The following is a 23,473-nucleotide window of genomic DNA, read 5'->3' on the forward strand; positions in this document are numbered from 1 at the left end:
ACAGATTATAGGAAGTTTTTTTAAATTGGGAGAGCTTCATGGTGGGAAAGCACGTGGACACATGATTTCTCAGGAGACTAAGTAGTCTATTATATTGTATGAATATATATCTACTCACCCTTGCCTTCTCTTCCCCCTCTTTTCCTCTGCAGAGTGTCTCAGATATATTACAGAATTACTTAATTTCATAAACTGGGTTATGAAAGAGGCAGTGGGGGTGCTGCATGTGTAGCAAGGTAGGTCATACAGGATTTATAAGAGGAATTGCCTGGGTCCAGCTAGTTCCTTGGCACATATGAGCTGTGCAGCTACCGTCTTTCCTGTCTGCATCTCATCATCTGTAAAGCTACTGTGAATTTTCTTTCTCTACTGGAGATGTTAAAGCTTGACTGAGGTTGCAAGAGCTTCACCATATTTTTAAGATGATTTTGAAAATTAGGGGCACTGTATTGAAAGTTACATAATACAGTGTTGGTCTGGAAGGCTTTCAGCTAAAAAAACCCATCCTTCTTAGCTTGAAATATCTCTGCTTTCCTGTCTTTCTTAATTGACTGAAAAGCTGGGTGGAACAGGAGGAAAAAAGCATCTCTTGAGCATGCTGTGTCAGTTGTCCGGAAGCTCTTTAAAGACCCTTTTTTGGCTTTTGAAAATAAAACCTTGGGAAGGTTAAACAGAGTAGAGTTGGGATGCGACAGTCCTTTAGAGATCTTTCTCTTCAAAGATGAAAGTATTTCAAGGAGCATGCTTGGAGCAGCTTTCTGTTATCTCTGGGGTTCTCTTGAGCAATGTTGCGGGGAGAGGGATGGCCAGCAGTGGCATGTATTCTGCAGTGGTCGTGTTCTGTCTGTAAGAAGTTTCAGAAGTACAAAAGAACAAGGCAGGAGCACTAAGATATTGAGAACTTGGAGCACAGCTTATGAATACAGTATGAAGAGATGCCCAGTACCTTTGCAGTCTGCAGGTTTGAGCATTAACATTTCCATTACTGATCTCCTTGTCTTTAACAGCACATGAGCAAAGAAACTTAACAAGGTGAGCTGCTCTGTTTCTAGGTGAGCCTGAGTGGCTTTTTTATTATTTTATTTTATTTTTTCTTTTATTTTACTTTCATTTTATTTTATTTATTTTATTTATTTGATTTTTATTTTCTTATTTTATTTTAGTAATTTTATTTTCTAACTTTATTCTAGTTAATTTTTATCTTTTATTTTTATCTTTTATTTTTCTTTTATTTTTATCTTTTATTTTTCTTTTATTTTTATCTTTTATTTTTATCTTTTATTTTTTAATTTTAATTTTTATTATTTTTTATTATTATTTTTATTTTATCTGTGAGAGACTGCAGTATGACCCAGAGGTAGGGATTTAAGTGACAACTGAAATTTTCTGGGCAGCTTTTATTGAACTCTGAAATTCAAGCAACCTTTTGCTCTAGGGAGTTTCTTGCCGCCCCACCCACAAGCCCAAGCAGTGATGCAGAGAAAAGGTTTATTAAGGTCTGAGGGGAAATAAGTTATTTGTGCAGGACAGCAGCTCACCATGGTCTCCTTTTTCTGTTTACAAAGAAGTAACTTAATATGTCTCTTCCTGATCCTGCTTGTTTGGTTTGGGAATTGTTGTTGTTGTGAGATGCCGCTGATAGTTTTCAGATCGCTGATAGATGGATGCTCAGAAGGATGCGGCTGACGGCCGTGTCTGTAGCGAGTGCTCTCTGGCTCCAGCTCATGTCTGGGCACCTTTTTCAGGATTAGCTTTTGTTATGCTGATGAGTAGTTTGTTCAAAACTGCACCATTCTTTTACTCAGAGCCACAGAGTTTCTGAAATATATAGGTCGCATTAAAAATGGTTTACTGTGAAGCTGTAATTTTTAATAGGAAAAAAAAAAAAAAAGGAAAAGCCAAACCGTATTGCGTCAGTTTTTAAACACAGTTTAATTTTCTCCTGTTTTTTGTTTTTTTTTTTTTTTAGCAAATGTGTTACTGGTAATATGTTAGGGGCTGGGTAGTTAATTTTGAATTCATTTTGCATCAGCTCACTGAGTTAAATTTTTGTCCGTAGCCTACAGTAATCTAGAGAGTACATTATATTGCACGTAAGTCTTAAATTTGTCCTTAAAATATTTTGTGTTTATTCTTAGTTGAATAATTTCCGCTTGTTTTGGTATCACAAAAACATCAATATCCTTTCAGAAACCATGGTTTCTTAATAAAACAGTTTAAGTAAGTCAGTTTATAAGGTCAGGAATTCCTACTCAATTTAAAAAATAAAAAATCTCTGCTATTTTGCAGCTATTTCCTAAAGAGAGGCTGGGTATCACAAATGGTGCTCCGTATTTTTGGTTTTTTTTCAACACAACCATTTTCCCTCCTTGAAATAAATAAAAAAAACCACATCAAGGAAGCAATGAGTTTAAGGATGGTAAAGCACAGATGCATCACTATCCACTTCAAGGTGAAAGAAGATGTTTCAAAATATGGTTGTACAATGTTATATTACAGATATAATGATGAAACTTGAGTCTCAGAAGTCAGTATCTTCTGGACAGACTGGGAGCAATCAGAAAGCTGACTTAATTTCACTTGTAGCCATTATTGTTCTTCTTCTGTTCTCCTGGATTATTCTGATTGCTTACTGAAATTATACCGATTAGTCTGTAGTGTCTGTGAAATAGTTCTATGATTTTTCCTTTGGGTGCTACAGGTAAAAAATTAATCCAAGCTTTTAGCTGAACTATCTCCAGGGCTGAGTTTTTTTATATATCATGGTGGCAATATTTTATTTCAATTTATTATTTACTCAGCAGGAGCTCCTTTGTAATTGTAATTTCTGCTGGATGCAGTGCAACCTTTGTGGATTTGTACATATTTAATCTATTTAATCTTTTTTTTTTGGTTGCAAAATTCTCTCAGACCAGTGTGAAATGTGAAAGATCCAGAGATACATTATGACTGTCTCTTCATAACTGCCTCTGGGTTGTCCTGTAGCAGCTGCTGTATCATCATCTAAACTGAAGGCACATAGGTCTGTGCCAGGGAGAGCCAGGCTCTGGCTGTCCTGCACCCGAGCCCTCTGTTTGCTGTTTCACACTGTTTGTTAAAATATGTACAGATAAAAGTGACTGTGATTGAAGAGCACCTGCCTGTAGTTGGAAATTGGAAAAAGAGTTTGGTTTTATGTATAAATAAACATAAAATCAGTCAGCCTCAGATGTCAGTTCTCTTTCATTTCCCTGTGTGAGAAATCACAAGCAGGCTTGTGTTGTGGGAGAGGGATGCCTACACTTGAAGTGGCATCATTCCTCTTAAGGAGGAACCAAGTAAAGAACCTTGCTTGGATATTTAATAATCTCCAATTCTGCCACAGTCATATTGCCTTCACTGAGAGCCAGATAAATTGTTCCATGTTTTCTGGTAATTCCCATCTTTCTCTCCTTAGGGAAAAGAGTGCCACTCTAGTTGCTCTCTGTGTGCTTAGGGAAGAAACTTACCATTGATTAATATTAACATTGACTAGAATAAAAGAAGTTACACTTGCTGCTTCTGAAAATGATTTACAGTTTGTAGAATTTCTTTGTCTGGCATTGTGTGCTCTTCATCCTTTCCAGTTTCTCTTGAAAAAAGGTAAATGTATTTTTAAAGCCCTTAACATGCTCCAGTACTTGTAAAGTGGCCCTTGGATCCTGTCACTTAATTTTTTACATAACCTTTTTTATATGCTTTTTAAGTAAAGTTAATTTCTGATATCTCAGGAATACATCCACACAGTCCTGTCCATTGGTAATTCAGAGACCAAGCCAGTGTGGCACCACACTCCACTCTGGATCTGTAATTGTCATAGTGTTCAGAGAGTCATTCTTTCAGGGTTGTTTCACATATTTAATATATAGGTCCAGATTTGTAGTTAAAAAAAAAACAAAAAACATGTTTATTGTGTATGTTCATTTTGCTCTGGGTTTATAAGCACTAATAGTTACAGCTGAAACGTGAACTAGCTTTATACAGTGAGATATGGAAGAGGATGTACATAGTCAGTTGACTGGTAAAAGAATGAAGTCTTTAGTGAAAGGGAGCACTCTGCTGTCGAATCTTCTATCACAGCAACTGCACTCTATCACCATAATTATATTTTTCAAATGCAAATTATAGCTTTAAGAATTCTTCCTTTGGTACATCATTTACGGGAGCAGTTGGGTTCATATTTCTCAGTTGGAGGCAAATCTTGGCAGGGGCTAAGGACAGGACAGTCTCATACTCTATATTTATTCCATTTTATCTGAAGGTGTTTCTTGGGTAGAAGTACAGTGAACTATGGAGTCATATGAAGAGGCTTCCTCACTAGATAGAGTATTGTGTTGGCAAAGTTGCTGTTAGGGCTTCTCGTCTGAGCAGAGGGATCTGTGTGTATCACAGAGCCGTGGCAAGGAGAGAGACCTGCAGAGCTGCTGTTGAATGGACTTTCTCTATTGCTCTCAACTGTCCCACATTTCAGATTTCTAAGAAGTATTTTACTGCCTTAGATTGAATTTTATTGTTGTTCCTTGAGGTAGAGAAATGCAAGGTTCATCATATCTGGAAAGAGGGAAGAATTTAGCCTGGTCATCTGCAGATCCAATTACGTACATTCATAGAAAAGATTCTCTTTTTTTTTTTTTTTTTTTTCCTTCTCATGTGTCTTAGTTCAAATACATCAATAACATTCCTACTTTCAACTTTAACATGTATCATTATTTGGCATTCTGTTAAATGATCACTGACCTTGAGAGATTACATCCCACAAATCTGCCAAATTCCCAGCTACAGTACAAGTGTACTGTCAGTTTTTATTAAAAATTTCTGTTTTCATGTCAAGTAAAATTTGATGGTCCAAATTATTCGTGTTCAGCTATTGATGGATCTTTTTATTTTCTTCCAAATTCTCTGCTTCTCCAGGTATGAAGATGAATAATGCAGACCACTGGTTTCGATGATGCTGGGCTTTTATAACTGGATTCATTAAGGAATACAAAGAAAATTCTTACAGGGATCAATAATGGTGTCTTCTGGCTGCAGAATGCAAAGTTTTTGGTTTCTGCTCATTATCAGCTTCCTGCAGTGTACTGAAGGTAAGCTTTAGTTTATTTTTCACTTGAGTTTGCACATGAGATGAATGGTCTGTACAATTAATTTCTGTTAGATGAATTGAAGTTTTAGGATGTCAGACTGAGAGTATCTGTAGCATGTTCTAGGTTTAGTTATTCTTTATTCTTAATGAGAAAAGAATATATTTTTTTGTTTGTTTGTTTTAAAATAGTGTGGTATGTTGAAATTGAAATGTGGTATTCAGGCAACTGAAGTGACAGTATTAATATCCCTGGTTGGTAGGTGCCTTATTTTTGCACTCTTCCTGCTTGTTTCTTTTTTTTTCTGTTCTTACTGCACAACAATTTAGAAGATTATGTTTGATGTGATATAAAATATCTAAACAGTGTAAGTGAAATACCTGTTTAACTTTTCTAATCTGTCTGGCTGAAAATAAAACGTCAGACACTTCCATTAGGACTAGAGCTATGCAAGTTAAATTTCAGGAAATAAAACTTGAAGTTCATACTTAAAAAAAAATTTTGCTTTTTAAAAAGAAAAAACACTTCTTCAAATGTGCTGTTTCAAATAGTTCTTAAAGATACAAGGAAGGGAAAATCTTATAAAAAAAAATTTATCATTATTCTTTTTGTTTTGTTTTTTTCTTCATAAACTCCATCTTATCCAATTTGTCTGTCTCCCCAGCTGTTCATTTGGCCCTTTAATTAGTAACAGAGAAACATGAATGATCAGGATAACATGGTTCATGCATATTTAATTGCAAATATTTGTATAGAACTTGAGGCTAATTTTGGGTGCAATCGTTTTGATTGACTAGATTGCAGGTGAAAAAACTGACTTAGTAATAAAAGTAGCACCTCGCTGCCTTCTTACATTATTCAGTAACCAGTATACAATATATAGGCTTCTTTGCATCTGTGGCGTGATCTCACCATTTTTTAAAGCAGATGCATACCTTACCCTGTCAAAAGTCTTTGAATTTTAAGGCTAAATTTGCAGGGATGCTTTAGGAAAGCTGCTTTGCTTTTTTCTCTTCTTCTTTGCCGCCTTCTTCTATACAAACAATGATCTAGTCCCCCCAAAATGGCAAGGCTGAAGATTAAAAATTGTATACTATCTTCCTTGCTCACTGTGTAATTTTCTAAGCATTTTTTCTAGACTAAGACTCCAATCTTGTGTTGTACTGACAGACAAGCTTTGCTAAATTAGGCTGTTCATATATTTGTGTGAACATACGCCCATTTCAGGGAGTACATACTAGGGGTTTTCATAAAGATTTCTGAACATGGGGAAGTCTCATTTTTCTTTAATAGCTTTCACAGTCAGTTTCTCCTCCCTCCACTATTTTTTCTTAAATATTGCCAGGATATACTAGAAACAGGCATTTCCCATGGCACACTGCAGACCTTGGGGTGGTTTCGTCCCTGGGATTTCTGATTTGGTAGCTGCTATACTGACTCCTGTCTAGGTGCCCGCTAAGTCTTTAGACCTGGGCAGAATATCACTTTTATAGGCAAGAAAGTGCCAACACCTGGAACATAAAAATCTTTTCAGCTGCTTTCACAGGTAAGGAAGGCAAATGCATATTAGGAGAATTTTGCTTTGAATCTTAAAAGTGTCTGGTTAGGTAATAATTTGCGCTAACTATAAGCACACTTACATTGCAAAAGCAGTTGCGCTATTTGAAATCAATGGTGTAGGAAATAAAGGCATGTATTTATGCTTTTAATTAAGTTTTAAAACAGTAAGGGTGATTTTAGTTATTGTAATTGTTTTGAATCCGTGTATCTAGGACATTTTACAAAGATTTACCAGACTACCTGCAGTGTGACACTGTGCGGTGGTTGAAAACATCTGAAAACAGAAGAGCAGACAACCATCTTACTTTTTGTGGCTTGGTTGACGTAGGAAGCAGTATTCTAAAAAGGATGTTTTATCTGCTGAATTTGTAAAGGGAAAAGTCAACTGAGAACTTCTGCAGATTGAATATTTGCCATTTGCAGAAAGCTCATTTTCATTGTCACCTGTAATATTTCAAATTCATTTTGTTCTGTCCCTTTTTTTCTTGCTTTTAGTAGCCAGTAGCAATCTTTTGATGCTTCAGTTGTGAATTTACTTCTTTAAAGTCCATAGGAGAGCTGCTTTTTCAGCTAAAAGAAACAGGAAAGGAAATTGGGAACAGATAACAGAATCATACCAAATTAATTGTAAATTCTTAAAATAAATGAAATATTGTGGCTCTGTATACTGGAAATGAATATTAATATAAAGTTGGCTTCCAGCCACAGAAGCAAAATGAATACTACATTATTACACTTTCTCACAAGATTACATTGCCTTCTGCTTCAGTAATAAGAGATGCCAAGTGTAATGTGCTTTAGTAGCACTTCATGCCTGGAAGTATGAACCTGAACAAAGGTTAAAATAAGAGTATCTAACTTTTGCTAGAAAAAAGAAAATTTTTAATTATTTCTCTCGGAACTTAAGATTTTTAATAGAAATTTTAGGTGTATGTGCAGGTTGTTGAAGTTGGTGGGGGAGATGGAACCTGGCAAAATTCCCCGCTGTTAAATTTTAATGTTTCTCTACAGCTAAAAGACAGAGGGGAGGGAAAAAAGATCCTGGGTGTGGACAAGTGATTCATTTGTTCTTATAATGAAACATTTTAAAATCATGATGAAGACTTCATTATTTTCAGAATGCCTTAACTTTAACTCACCAGGGAGTTAACAAGCAGGAATAGTAATAGGAAGGCTGAAATTTCATTTTAGCCTTGCCCATCCAAATAGGAATAATATCTTCATTTAAGAAAGCCTTGGTTTTGTTTTGTTTTTCCTGGACAGAGCAGTCCAGGTGGGGTTGCTTATGAAGCAGTCTGTTCCAATAGGCAAAATGAACCTGGAATGGACAAGTGCTAGCATCTGGAGGGAAAACTGCATGGAGTTGCTATATACTGCTGGTACACTGATCAACAGCAGGTCCCTATTTTGTAGAGGCTTGAAAAACATTGTTATTACCATCAATGGCAAGCATTGCATCTTTAAATAAGGAAAAGGTGAGAGGCAGGAAACAAATGAAAAGCTGAAGTGATGAGTTTGCATATTAATGTCTTCTAAAGGTATTTTTCTGTCCCTTTTTCTAGCATGTTCTACTATAGGTATGTCTTTAAAACTACAATTTTCTTACAAAAGATGGACTTAAAGAACTACCTCGGGTATCAGTTTGTCTCAGAGTTATGCAGATAGCTCATGTCCTGTTGCTCAGGGGCGACAAAAGATCCGAGGTGACTGTACAGGAGTCGTGCTGTCCTATGCTGGCTCTCTGCTCTCAAGAGGAGGGGGTTCATGCTCCTGTTGGTCCCATGTGGTGGAGTCTGCCACCTTTGCTTACCTGTTTCCTTTCAACACCACCTCTTTTTTTTTTTTTTTCCCTTTGTCCTAATTAGGTGAAATCATCCAACAAGTTAGAAATTATCTGAGACAACACAGAAAGTCAGAGTGAGATCAGAAATTAAAAAAGCTAAAAAGAATAAGAAGTTTATTGTACATATTATAGGTTTCTTTTCAAGCAAGTGAAGACAAATACACTAGTATGTATATGGAAAAAAAAAAGCTGTCAGAGCTAAACGTTCTGATAAAGATTGTTTTTTGGACTGTATAGGTTTTGATATTTTAAGCTTGTGAAGTCCATCTTCTTGACTAGCTTTAGATGCCTTTTGTGTTTATTCTTTTCTGCTGCTTGAGAAGCACAGGTGCTTGGGAAGCACTGAAATAATTTTCTTTGGTTATATTTTGTCTTAGTCAAGGTTTAACACATTTTGAATTAATTTTATTATGAATTATTATTAACACTTTGTCCAAAGGAAAAAGCACCATACATTCATTATCCATTTAATTCTGCTTTTCTAAAGAGCATTAATGTTTTTTAAAAACATCTAGCCTGTCTCTGCCTCTCAGAGTACATTTTAATTAACTTTACACTGAGAAATGTAAGTTCCTGTGAATTCCACTTATCCAAGCCAAGGAGCTGAGTGCTAATTTGGAAGCAGTTTTAACTGTGTTAGTAAAGAAATACTAAATACATTTACATTACATTGTATATAATGTACTGTATGTAATACATTATAATACATGTACAGTGGGCCACTACAAAGGTATTTTCTGTTTTAGTGTGTTGCTTCAGATCTTTAGCCTTCTGTAAAGCTGCTCAGACTAAGGCATATAGTACCAGGTACTCAGCAAACAGTAGAAGCTCATTGGTTTTCCTTACATTTACTAGGAAGAGTTAGCAGGATATTACCCCGAATAAAAATTAAAAAAATCTTGTGCTCTGGACTTGAGAAGGAATCAGCTTGCATTAATTAGTGGATTTAAGTTCTACAAGGGGTGAAGCCCATTATGGAGTCACGCAAGAGCAAATAGGAGCAGTAATTTAATTTCTAGCCAGGGAGTTTATCACAGTGAGAGCTCTGTGAAGCACACAGTTAGGAGGCAACTACTCGGTTTAACAGAGTTTGAAAAGCATCCTTAAGCACACCCAGCATAATAAGGGTAGCCAGTTACTGCCTGCCCTTTGGAGACTTCCTATACAATCTTCACTTTCCACCCTCTCCTTTTCCATACCATCTCCTTTTCCAGCTCCAGTAGTTCTGTGTTTCTGTGATTCACTTTTATCACGGATACCTAATGTGTTTTATGATTCTTTATCAAATTTTTTTTCTTAATTGGTTTATTATGCAGCAGAAAATATCTTTGTGAAGGAAGAAATTGGGTTTCTGGAGAAAGCAACTGCTGCACACTGAGTCATGTTTTTGTTTTGTTTTTTTTTTTTTTTTTTTTTGGAGGAACATTCTATTTTTCAGTGGGATAGTCTGTGCATACTTATCTGGGACATCCTTTTCCTTTTTAGGGGGAGGTATGTTCTAAAAAGAAAATTGATCTAAACACTGTGACTAAACTTTTCCTCTAAGAATGTCTGTTAAACTTTTCCAGTGCATTTCCAAATAATACAGACTGACTGACTGGAAAAATCAGAGATTCTTTAATGTGTTGACAGTGAATATCCTTTATAAATTCCCTGAGCAATGAGGTCAGCAGAATCCTATACTGTACCATTAAATTTTTGAAACCAGAGCAAAACTATCACTATTCTAAAATGTAGAAGAACCATGTAAAAGAGTCACGAAGAACCATTTTAAATACTGAACTAATATTTAGATGAGAATTCACTAGGAAATGCCAAAGGATCTTGTATTTTATGCAAAGAGAAAGGTGCAAATGTGTAATTATTATGAGATAAATAATAGTATTACTGTTTTGATATTCTCTTTTCTTCCTCATTTACTTAAAAACATTCTTTATTACGGTATTTTACGTCTTCTTGTGTTTGTATTCAGAAGAAGAAAAGAACGCTGTAAACCTAAAGCTGTAGAAATGCTGTGTGTTGTGCTAAGGGCAAATGTTATATTTTCAGAACCCTTGAAGCTATAGGTTCAGTTTACTGTCTTTCGTTGTGGTAACCTGGGTGGGTCTCACTGGGCAAGGCGAGCCATGCAGCTGACCACTGCAGTGAAAGCCAATTGACTTAACCTTCAGCTAACCTGTACTTGATAGCATTGCCTGAGGGCTCCCCTTTTATTATATATAAATCTGGGTGTACTTCATTTATTACAGTAGGGTACCTTTGGAATCATACAATAGCAGAATCCGAACGTACATGTCTTCTAAGAAATGAATAGGCTTCATTGGTATTCTGTTACTAAGTGTCAACACTTGTATTTTAAGTGTTTATTTTCATTTCTGTATATTGTCAAGTGGAACAATACTGTTTGTCTTATATAGCTTTAACAATATTGTCTATATTGTACTTTGAGGTCATAGCATAAAAATGGAAGCATAACTATGCCTACAGCATCTGATATTGGAATGCCTCAGCACTGGCTTTCTTATTGCATTTAGTGTTCTTATAATCAGATTATAAAAATTATTTTGGAGTACATTAATTTTAAATTTAATATTTGCTGCCAAGTTTGACAAGCACATATTTGGTTTTTCTTTTGTTTTTTTATATATACTTGAGGATGTCCCTGCTTACTGCAGGGGGACATTGGTCTAGATAACCTGTGGAGGTCTCTTCCAACCCAAACTCTTCTATGATAAGTAGATCCATTGTTGTTCATGGTCTCCCTCTGTGAGTAAACAGTATTGACAAGTTATACATTTTGTGCTAATTGTGTGTTGTACAGGTATCTTTATAATAAGTGTATGTAGGATGAAAGCACTACAGGAGAAGACTCAGGTAAACAGCTCTGATATGTATTTCATGCATGTGCCCACTTCTGTGTTTGAGGAGATAAGGCAGTTCACAGAGAAGTTCTTGGCTTGTTGTCCATCCATGCTGTCATCATAAATGCACTTAATAGTATAGGACCTCCCAACATTTTATTATGCAGTTGTATGAATTTATATAGTAACCTTCATGGAAGGGACACTTAAACTCTTTGGCCTTCTACTGTGGTTAATTTGTGTTGCATTTACTCATCACATTGGTTGCTTAGAAGTATTTTACAGTTGCTCCCTCAGATTTTTTTTTTTTAATCATTATGTGACTTGGTACTTGGATAATACTCCTCTAAAGCAGCACTTCATTGCATTATATGCTAAGTATAAAAAAAAATTTAGAGGAAAGGAAGATAAGGAAATGAAACATAGGCATCTATAGTAAATGTTCATGCGTAATTTTTTGCACTTCTGGTTTTTCATGGTGCTTACTATGTAGCTATGTTGGTAGAATCCCTGCAGGGTTTTTATTTCTAATGACTTCAAATTTGATTAAGTTTGATTATGTCAGTGCTGGATTGGCTGCAGTTTTACTCATTTCTGTGGATAGTACTAGTTTATCCATTGACGGTTTGTTTGGATTGACATTTTGAATGAGACACATGAATGCTGGATATTTTTCCAGTCATTGTTCACTTTTTTTCCCACAAATACTAGGTTTTTTACATTTTTAACAAAGGATAAATTTTGTATGAGTGATTCTGTAAATGAGCATCATATAGTAAATCAAATACACAATTCTTCCTGATAGATAGGAGCTGAAAAAATTACTTTGCTTGAAGGTGTCCCAAATTCCTGCCCTTCCAGAATGAGTCTTGAACTATTCCGCTGGCTTTCAGAATGCAAAGCTCTTTGTGTTTCTGTGATCTCTGTCTCCTGGGTTTCTACTGAAGTGTAAAGAAAGTGCTGTATGAATACTAGCAAAGTTTGTGGGTCCTTCTTTCAATCAGGGAGACAATTCATCCATATCCTGGTGGCATTAGTGGAACCCTTGTAAATGGATGTGAGTTTATTGGCAGTGGTAGGTAGAGGAGATTCCCTGGTTGTTCTGCCTGAGCTTGGACCAGTCCAGGTGGTTGGGAATGGTCCATTCTTTTTCTTTTCTTGATTTATACAAGTATAATAATCAATGATGTTTTCCTGATACATAAAATGTGTGTGTGGGAGACAAGTTGTAAAGCAAAATGAATTTTTTTTTTTTTTGGTCTGTTGCCTGAGCAACACATACATGTGAGAAACCCAAGGGGACCACATAACTTTCAGTTGTTGGATACAGCACTCAATGAGTTTTATGAGAGATCTTAACAATGGAAGGAGAGCTGCCTTTTGTTGTCTCCCTTGTCAGGGATTTTGATGTCTCTCTCTGGAGTTAGGTAGTTTTGTTCCTTTCCAGCAGAAAGTAAAATTAAGGCAAGGTGCTGTTTGAGCAATTTTCTTCTTAAAATTGAATTCAATAATTCACTTAGAAAACCTGAAAGGAGGTTGACACTGAAACCAGATTCTGCTGTCAGCTGCATTTTTAGTTGGAAAAGCAATGACAAATGTTTGCTTTTTAAAAGGCTTCAGTGCTATTTTGTATTGCTCCTGTTTTAACCATCTTCAGAGTGACCTTCAGTTGGATTTGCCTATTCACTACTGATCCTGCTTGACTATGCACATGGCTTGATCTACCTTGTGCAGCATTTCACATTAATTTCTCCAGTTTCTCCTCATTGAGCTGCCCTGGTTGTTTCCTCTAACTTGGTAGCAGGTTGCCTTTAATATTGTTACCTTAATTTTTATTGTTAAATCATAAAACATCGCTTTAATAATAAAGTTGGGATTTTTCCTGCACCATTGTTAACATGTGCCATTAAAAAATCTATTAAAAAATGTGGGTTTGTGGCTTAGAACTGATCATGCATTTTAGTAGCTTAAGATAAATATGCTTTTAGTAAACAAAACTGAACAGTTCGCTGCTTATTCTTTTTCATCATTTAATTTGCAACAGATGAAGCTGGCATGCGTGAAGAGTGAAGCATGGAAAGTACTAGAGGGCAAATGGGTGGTTTGTGATGTGGATTATTACCCGTAAATGATGGATAGAGTCCACAAAACATCACTTCATGTATTAATGTACCAGCTGGAAAAAAGTTAAATATATCAGCGTAGCATGTCATGTAGAAACTGTTTGGTTTAGGCCTGCAATTTAAGTCCTGCTCAGGAATGAAAATCTTTAAATCTTCTATATCTTTATACTAGTGCAAAGATATATATATGTATATCGTCAAATACATATAAAAAACATCTGTGCACAAACATTTTTAAAAATTCAGAATACTGAATTCTGGAAGGCAGCCATATGTAAACTCTCTTGAAGGATTTAAAATATACAGTGCTTTGTTCTGCAGTGTAAATCATCGGCCAACAGAAAAACAGTCAAGAATTGCATCCAACCACGAGTGTTTTCCTTACCAGTTACAGTGTAATCCAGTAATATAACAAGTATTTGTGTGTGTGTGTGTATATATATATATATATAAAAAATGTATGTATATAAATAATAGTGTAACAATTAATTTGCTGTATTAGTTATTTTGAATTTCCCTCTTAAATCAGAACAGTGCTAACTCAGTCCTGGCAACAATTCCAGTTACAACATGTAACCTTACCTCTTTGATACATTATTTTCTAGCTCTTGGATTTGTCATGGATCCATTTTAACAGCATTCCTATGTTCCCTTCATTTTACAATACATTTTTTGAAGTATGAACAGAGACTTTTTGAATATTTGCTATTAAAAATGTAGTGTCATGTTAATGTTATTTGTAACAGATTCAGTGATTCTAACTCAAAATCTCATCTGTTTCCAGTCTTTTTAATTTCTTGTTTTATTTTTCTGATTGGGTTTTTTTTGTTTGTTTGTTTTGTTTTCCTTTTAAATCTAGTGAAAATAATGGAGAAAAACTTTACTGAAGGTCCAAAGTGTGAATGATTGTGACCTGACCACAATTTTTACTCTTCATCCTGTTTCCATTTCATCCTATTTCCATTTGTAGTATGGGCTTAGATTGCAAAGAGGGGAGGAAAAAGTGCATTTAAAAGGATTCAGAGATGTTAAGCAACACTAAAACTCTGTAACCATTTAAATGACAGCAGCTGACTGTTTGAATTAACTTTGTGTTTGGTTTAATTTGGGGTCCTAATTATTCCTAACTTACGTGAGTAGATTTCAATTATACAATACTGCAGGGATTTGTAGCTAAGGCAACTACAGGAATCATTTTACATAAAGTACTTTTGTTTGACTGATTAGGCAGGTTAAAATGGAATGATAGAAAATGGGAACTCTTGTCTGATAAAGCCCAATGAATTATTTCCACTGACACTATAAAGAAATAATATGAGGAGAACTCTATTCAAGATTTGGAGACTTTTTATGCAACATGTTTATCTGTTGATTATGTGGCATTAGGTAACTGCTCACAAGCAAGTGATTCTCATGAGTATTAACAATAGACCTATCAATAAATAAGCAATTCAGATTTTTGTGATGCCTTAGTTTGGTCTTCATGCAGTGTCTTCTAGAATCTTAAGCAAAAATTTCATTCTGAAATGGATTAAAAAATATTTATGCCAGTTAATGATTTAAATAGGCAAAACTTGTTATGTTTACTGCATGAGATTTCATGTTTTAGGCATGAAAGCATTTTTATACATAAACACTTATCTCCAATACTCCATTTATCCAAGACTGCTGTTCCATAACAATAATTCTCAATTATATGACATGTTAAGGATAAGCTGGGGGAACTAGAAGGAATGTATTGGAATGAAAGATTCTGGAATCAGTTTTCATTTGTATTACCCTCCAAATCTGTACCCTTCATTGGGAATTATCATTTAAAGAAGCACCCGCACAGTTTGATCTTAAAAACAGGTATTCATGTATGTAAAGTAATACTTTTTTTTAACAGGGTGTGCCTATATGATGATTTTGAATTTCATTTTGATAAATTTATTTATAAAGTCATGCCTCCTAAGTTAGGTCTAGAGCATAGGTAATTGTCTCCTTTTGATGATAGTAGGCTTAGAATGCTGATTTTTGTGTTCCAAGTTTTTTGCACTCACCTTTTTTGGTTTCCTTAACCGGAGTATTGAAGGTTACAGGAATGCTTATTCTGCTGACTCAGGACAACAGACAACACAGAAGCCATGTGTGCAGCCCCAACTGATGTCTGTTTTTAGAGCTGTCAGATTTGCCCCTGTCATTTGAATATACACCTAGACCTTATAGTCTTATTAAAGAGAAGCACTGCTGTTTTTTACTATTGTTTTCTGTATATGCAGCATTAAAGATCAGGTCTTGAAGTACCCCTCATGAGTTTTAAAGGGAGGAAAAAACCCAAACCCACCTATGAAGAATATGATTAGAAAGTCTAACAGTGATTTCTAAATTAGATCTCAAAGAAATACTTAAAAAGGAACAATAAATCCACATGTGCTCCTTCCCCCTTCCCCGAGACCTTCCAGTTTTCTGTGGAAAATATGCATTTTTTTATCATATGTCTGCTGTTAATGCTACACACTTTCAATTAGTACTGCTGACAAGTTATTTAGGAGAGTCTCTGGAGCATGTGGAGATGTGCACAGCTTCTGTGTCAGGTGTTTGCTTTCCAAAGTGAAATTATTAAGATTTAATTATCAGTAGATATTTTCAGCAGGCAGTGTGCCTTTGAAAGATGGTCAAGTGCAGGGCTGCAGGTGCCCTCCCTGTAGCTGGGCAGGAGGACATCCACGCCTGCCCTGGGAGCTGCCAGCACAGAGGTTGGGCTTGGCTGAGCTGAGAATGTGCACATCAGTGGGGTGAGCCAGATAACACTGAGCTACAGTCTTTTCATCTGATGGTGAGCAGTGTTGAGTCCTGCTCTTTCACTCTTACCAGCTCGCTTGTGTGGTTCTGGCACCCTTGTGGTGCTGTGGGGGGCAGGACTGGCAGGAGACAATTTTTCTTTTAAGAAGATACTTCCCCCCCCCCCCCCCCCCCAGCGATCCCCCTAAACCATGTCACCTGAGCATTGGACAAGTAGGAGAGGTTTAGACCACAGTGGCATTCTAAGGTTATCTACCTCAAGTAGATAAAAAGTAGATAAAAAGAAACAGCGTCTACTGGACCTTGGGAAAGCAGTGTGCCAGGTGAATAGACATTTTATTTCTAGGAGTGAAAACGGTCTAAAATGTGTCATTCTTTGGTATAATCTAGTACCAGTTTGACTCTCAATATGAGTAATGCTACTTTGTGAGACCCTGTCATCTAAATTCAGAGTATCTAGAGCCTGAATCTCCAGGATTTAATTACAAAGATGGTGAAGGGTATTCCAAATTGTCTGCAAGTGTTTGAAAGTGCAAAGATGGTTTTTGTGGCTTTATAAGGATGTGGTTAGATATATGTTGGAGTTACATCTGATCTTTGTCCTGAAGAGAAGAGCAAGATTTTTCCAGAGTACCCGTTTCCCAGATAAACTAGTCCTTTCAAAGGTGCTTTTTAGAGTTTTTAATATTGTGTGCACTTTTACAGGAACTGTAAATTGCCTCATTCTATCTTGGTCCCTCTAGTTGAGATTTTTCTCTCCTTGGTAGTCAGTACCAGAAGCTTCAGAAGAAGGTTCCAAAATACTAAGATGCACAGAGTAGCCTTCTTACAGTGGAAATTTATTAATCCAGAGTCATTGAGGCCCGGTAGATGTATATCCTGAGTCATTGCTTAATTAAATACTTTTAAAATATCCTAGGTTCTATTGTTAGGTTTTGGAGTACAATGCTGCAGTCATTAATCTCTTTGTCTTTTACTTACTTTACTGCAGTAAAGCAGATTTCTACATCTCCTCTCATTTCCAGATCATTTGAGGATTATACTGAATAATACTGTTGCTTTGTAAACTGTATCATCCTGTTTCTCTCCATACATCATCTTCATCATCATCTTTGGATGATCTTCGCCCCTTGCAAACCTCAGCTGTATAGAGGAAATCATTCATCTCCTCTGCATTGTCTTCCTTAGCCTTAGTCAGTCACCTAATTCAGCAAATTTGTCACTTCTCACACAAAAGGAGGCTTCCTACTTTTGTTGTACTTAAAGAATTTCTGGTTATGAAATCACTGGAAAATGTTTTGGAAAAACACCTGTGAGATTAAGATTTGCACAGAATGTAGGCATGGAAAAATCTGTCATGAGTCAGGAGACAAAAGCAGTCATACTTTGCTGGTTATGTTAGCTTTATTATATAGTGATACAAGTCATAGTGCCAGATACTTAAATTTTGCAGCACAGTTAAATTTTTTTTGCTATATCTAATTGTAGTAAACTTTCCCTGCTCAGCAGATTTTTTTCTTCTTGCTGAGCAAGTAGGGTGTTTATATGACTGATACTTGGGTATATAAACTTGGTTTATGGATGTTTAAGGCCTTATAATTTTCTCTTTAAAGTCAAACTTAATTTTTAATTATTTTAATGAAAAGAGTTTATAGCCAACACATGCTCCCCGAGAAAAGGAAGAAGTTACAGATGGTCCAGAGGAAAGGGTCTGCTTCATAGATAAAAACTTCATGTCAGCATTTCAACAGAGCATTTTCTTAGGGTATCTCTGTTATCACTGACACTTTCACATTGACAAGCATATGGGATGTAGTGCTGAATGTGTAAATTGAAATGATCACATCTAGCATTTCCCTTTACCAGGTGCCAGCTTGCTTCTGCAGCTCTGCACTTAATGTTGAAGGAGGAATAGTTTCATTTGCTAATTACCTCTTTAGCACATAGTCCTTGTCCAAACAGCTTACCCAGGTGTTTTTGAGAACACCTATTTGGACAGTGCAGGATTGCAGGTGGTCCTGTGGTGACAATACAGTGTGCAGAACATGGAAGAAATCTTCAATCCATCTGTGATGGGTTTCAGGTTTTTTTTAAGTCTTCAGTGAAGAACAGAAGACAAATTTGAGAAATTTTTTTTTCTGTCTTTATGAAATTTGTCAGTGTGCAAAGCAGAAGGCAGCTATTCCTCAGCCCCAAAAAAATGTGTGCATGTGTTTGTTACATTGGTTTTTGGGGTTTTTTTTTGATAACAAACCTGATTGTCCTGCCTTGTGATTTCAGCAGGAAGGAAAGTACATACATGCCAGCAAGAGTTTTGCAAGGACCTGCAAGTTAAAATAAATAGAATGTGGTGGTTTAAGGAAGTGGTAGAGTTTAAATTGCCTTTCAGTAAGCCTTTGCCAGGATCCAGTTTAACAGGATTATATAATTTTACTAATACCCCTTTGATCTGTCATTTATACAAAAAGGCAGGCTTTCCAAAGCATTTGCCTTACATGTTCTTTTTTGGGCTAGGCTTAATCACTTGCAGAACTGATAATATTTTCTCATTCTTTAAGAATTCATATTACAGTCTTATGCTTAATATGACTGTGGTTTGAGTATGGAATAGTAAAAGGAGCCTTTTAATTCCTAATACAGTAATTCAGACAGCTAAATTAAGCCTCCCTTTACCTGATATTTATTAAAATGAATAAAAAAAAACTCTTCAGAAGTGTTGATGTCATCCAGTTGCCCTTTTAGGTTTCTGTAATGCTGTTTATAGAATAGATACATTCCTTAATATCAGTAAGTGATACATCTGTTTCTTTAGGATTCTTCTTGCATTTTTCCATCCTTCTCATAAGAGTTACAGTTTTCATTCTCAGGCATTTTATACAGTCCAAAATAAATTACATTCACTTGAGCATCTCAATTTTACATGTTTGGCCAAGACAAATTTATTAGTAGTTGCACCTTCACGCTTCTTTTTTTTTTTTTTTTTTTTTTTTTTCTATCTGACTCTCTGGCAAGTTAATATTTACTAACATGCAGGAGCTGTTATATGGCAACCTGTTAATTAGGAAAAAAATCAAAAAGCAAACAACAAAAACAAACAAAAAACCCCCATAAAACAGCTCAAAGCAAAAAAACCCCACAACAAACCTGATGGATGACGATACCTTTCTTTTAAATAGAAAAACTCAGACCACAGATTAAAGTACTGATGAAGAAAATTTAATTACTAATGATGCACTCTTTAAAACCAGTTGAGAAGAGTTAATAAATATTTTAGTACCCAGTTAATAATTACAGAATCTAGCAAATCAACAAGATTTTTTAAACTAGCTGGAAAATGACTCCTGCTATCTCTTGATGTAGTTGAGCATATGTTGCTAATTGATAATTTATGTTTTAAAATAGGGACCTTTTTTTTTTTTTTTTTTTTGTTACCTACTTGGTTTGCAATATTATGGCAAGAAAACAAGGAGGTTGTGTTTCAACAACTAGAAAAAAATGCCATTATGTTATCACTTTGAGTAGGAGTAAAACTGATCTGGGTAATAACTCCAGTTAATACATGAGGCACTGCTGGCAATTATGGGTAGATTTCTGAATGAGTTAGGTGCCTAACTTCCATTTCAAGCAGGAAAAATAAGGTGCTTTAAGTACCTTGAAAACCATAGTACTCAGTAAGAATGGTCCCTGAACTGAGGAGCTCTCCCACATAAACGGACAAGTGCCTCTCTGCCTTTGTTTAGATTAGGAAGACTAATCAAACTTAAGTCACCTTTGCCTCATGCACAGATTATGCTGAATTAATAATTTTTTCCTTTCGTTGTAGCTTTGTCTGTGTTATTCCCCTGCTACTCTTGTGCTGGTCCTGGGGCTCACCTCTGAGGAGTGTTTGGGGGCTCAGGAGAGGCAGGTAGCTGCAGGATAAGGTCAGCTGTGCCAGGGGCCTGACCACACCAGGCCAGCTGAGCAGGTTATCTGAATGGCATAGACACTTCCAGCTCAGAAACATGCCCTTTAGGGCTCACCCTGAACCAGCAACAGCCCTTTAGCTGGTATCTTCCTCTTCCCTGTTTCCCTGCCTTCTGCATGTGTTTCTGGAGGAGAAAACCTAACTGTGATAGTAGAAGAGAACAGCTTTGTGCATCCATTGAGTTTTATCTTCTCCCTGCTACAGCCTAGCCTTATTTTAGTAAGCTGTTTCTAAGTAAAGTTCCTGATCAGATAAAAAAAAAGAAAACTTGAAAAATAAAAAGCTTGAAAGCTTGGGAAGGTGTGCAGAGAGTGCTCTCCAGTGCATGTTGTCATTGGAACAGTTCAGGAGTGGTTAACTTCTTAGTGCTGTTACATTAGCATTTCTTCATTTTATAAGTTAATAAATCATAGAATGAAAGGTCAACTTACTTGTCCTAAAATAAAAGAGGAGTGAACACCTGGTGAGGGTGAGAACCCTGGTGAGCATTCAGAGGTCCTTTCCTCTGAAACTAAGAATGCTAAGGGAACACTATTTTAAAAATAAATTCCCTTACAGTCAAGTAATTTCCTCTGGCATCAGTTGCATAAAATATATATTCATAGATGAACAGTTTTGACTAAAAACTCAGCAGGTACCAAAAGGGTAGTTATAAATATATACATATCTTTTTGCATCTTAGAGAAGGGAAACTATCCTGAATCTGTAGTCCTGAAGGAATGTATCTGGAATGATAACTGAGCATGCAGTTACTCTATGCAGATCAGATGGCCTTAAAAATCAATGTGTGGGTTTTGATGTAATGGATTTAATCTTTCTCTTCTCTTTGCATATCTAAACTATTGGCAATGCATGTTTCTGCTAGTGCCAATCTAAAGTAAAATAAATATTCATGATAATTGGATCCAGCTCCCTAAAATTAATTTAAACTTTCTCCATGTGCTTAATCTGTATTGTTTTCTGTCTCTGAGTTCGTAGGCAGCAATTCAGCAAGCTCAGAGAACAATTAACTTCTCAAAGAATTTTTTCAATCAATTAACTCTAATTTTAAATCTTAATCTGATTTTGGAGGTAGAATATTCCAGCTAACTCCTGAAAACTGGAGGTTACTTGAAATACAAGAGCAGTGCTGGTCAGTTTGTTCCGTGTGCTCTGGGAACATAAAATAGGGGTCCCTGTTTCTCAGTGAATATGGGCCTGGTAGGGGTTTGCCCTGCTGCTGAGCTGGGGGTGCTGATTCTCCCCCAGCCCAGCCCAGCCCTGACTGCTGGGCCCCCTCATCCCCTGAAGCCCCATGCTGACAGGAGCCAGGGCTCAGGTTGGATCATGTCCCAGCCCAGAGGGGTGGCAGGGGGGGGCTGGGGGCTGGTGGGGAACATGGAGGGCTACACCCCTCTGTGGCAGTGCAGTTTTATGATCAAATTAACTCTGAAACTGGTTCCTTGATCTCCCATTGATGCCCTAGTTTTCTACAAAGCTTCAGTTTTCTGTCCCAAGAGCAAGATATTTTCAAATTGTGTGCTTAGAGATGGAGGCAGCCACTTCATTGTAGGTGCACACTGTAGGTTCTAGGTGTTATGAAAGGGTACTTATGGATGCTGTTAGGTGCTGGATGCATTTTAGGTGCTGAAAGTGTAGTCATGGGAGACTGTGACAGTGGCTTTTTCCAGAATCCATTTCTGCTGGCGTGCATTAATCACAGGGAAATGGGCAAATCTCACACCTAGGAATGCTTTCAGTCCTCTGAAGAACTCCTTTACCTTATTCAAGGGGTCACTTCTTTAGACTCCCAGACCAGGAAAAACAGGATTTTCAGAGAATACCTCCAGGCCAGGTAAGGCTCCAGACCTTTCAACTCTGAATTTCATTACAATGGCTTCTCCAGTCCAGGCATGAATAGACATCTGCAAAGCTGATCTGTTCACCCTGCAATAGCCTGAGCAGAGAGTCACATCAGCCATTTCTTGTCCTTCTGATGTTTGTTGTAGCTTTTTTGGTAAGTTTTACTGTGAGATTTATGAGCTCAGCTGGGTTTGATCATGAAGAAACAAACAGAATTCAGAGAAAACTTCTACATTCACAAAACCATTTTTCACTCCTTTTGAAAGCTCATCATAGAATAAAAGTGTGCCTAAGTGAAACAAATGGGAAATATTCATAATGAAATATTTTATCTTGCAAAAATTAAATGATGTATCAGTAATGTTTATGACACTACGTTAAACAGTAATTCTTCAAGTGATGAAAAGTTCAAACAAGATTTCATTGTATCATGTCAAGTAAATTCAATTCCTATATACTGTAATTAAAAATTACTGTATTGTTAGTATTATGCTGTTAGTATTATAACTACAATATAATTGCTATATGGAAGATAATATTTGCTTTCCCCTTTTTTGCTGCTATGAGTTGGTTTTTTTGTATCAGCTTTATACCATTATGTTCACATAATATTTTGAAGAATATATATATATATGGGGAGATAGAGGTTTGAAGAATATGAGTAGGGAAATAGAGGCTGAGCTGTAGGAATAAACTTTCCATTGTGTTCATCATACTGGTATTTCCTGTGGCCAGCCTGTAATCTCCTTTGTTATGTTAACAACCAAAAAGTGTTGAAACACATTTTTGTGCAGTTCAATTCTGTTTCTAAGTATCTTGAGTATTCTCAAGTATCTTTATGATTTGATTATTCGTATAGCAAGCCGTTGGTGCCAAGGCAAGGCATTTTTTAATGTACAGTTTGCCCTCTACCATGCAGAAGAGACCAGATTCGTTCAGAAGATTCCTTTAGGATATGTAGGAAATATTTAAGACAATGCAAAAATAAAATGTTGCCGTTATTTTAAGAAACATGGACTGTATTCTTTCCCTTCTTATTACAACATATATTCTGTTATTGGAGTTTAATGGATCCAAATCTGAAAAAAGAAACTGGACATTACAACAGTACCAGAAATACAGACTTTTTTATGTTTGGTGTTTTTGCAGGAGGGAACTGCAATTTGCAGTGACTGATGCAGAATAGTAATGGATAATAATTTAGAAAAGGTGCTAGCTGTATTATTTACATGTTCATGTGATGTCCTTAAAACACTAAAAAGAGTCATTAGGTAATAAGTAAGCTGTGTATATGCTGAATACTAAATACATGGGATTTATAATTTGGAGTTGTGCATTATGGTAAATCTTGAATTTCATTTGAATGAAACCTGATTGACTAGTTAAAGGAGAGT

At 36.2% G+C, this 23,473-nt stretch overlaps 1 protein-coding gene across 19 annotated transcripts in view; it reads left to right on the plus strand.

Moving 5' to 3' along the window:
• Positions 1-23,473, plus strand: part of ADGRL2 (adhesion G protein-coupled receptor L2) — a 388,507-nt gene that overhangs the window by 259,365 nt on the left and 105,669 nt on the right. For all 19 annotated transcript variants that reach the window (XM_071750509.1, XM_071750507.1, XM_071750508.1 and 16 more), the window contains one exon: positions 4,930-5,102. In XM_071750509.1, the coding sequence (XP_071606610.1) occupies positions 5,030-5,102 (73 nt within the window). In that variant the 5' untranslated portion in view covers positions 4,930-5,029. The remainder of the gene's footprint in view (positions 1-4,929; positions 5,103-23,473) is intronic.

The sequence above is a fragment of the Heliangelus exortis genome, chromosome 8 (assembly GCF_036169615.1).
Source record: "Heliangelus exortis chromosome 8, bHelExo1.hap1, whole genome shotgun sequence".
Taxonomy (NCBI): Eukaryota; Metazoa; Chordata; class Aves; order Apodiformes; family Trochilidae; genus Heliangelus; species Heliangelus exortis.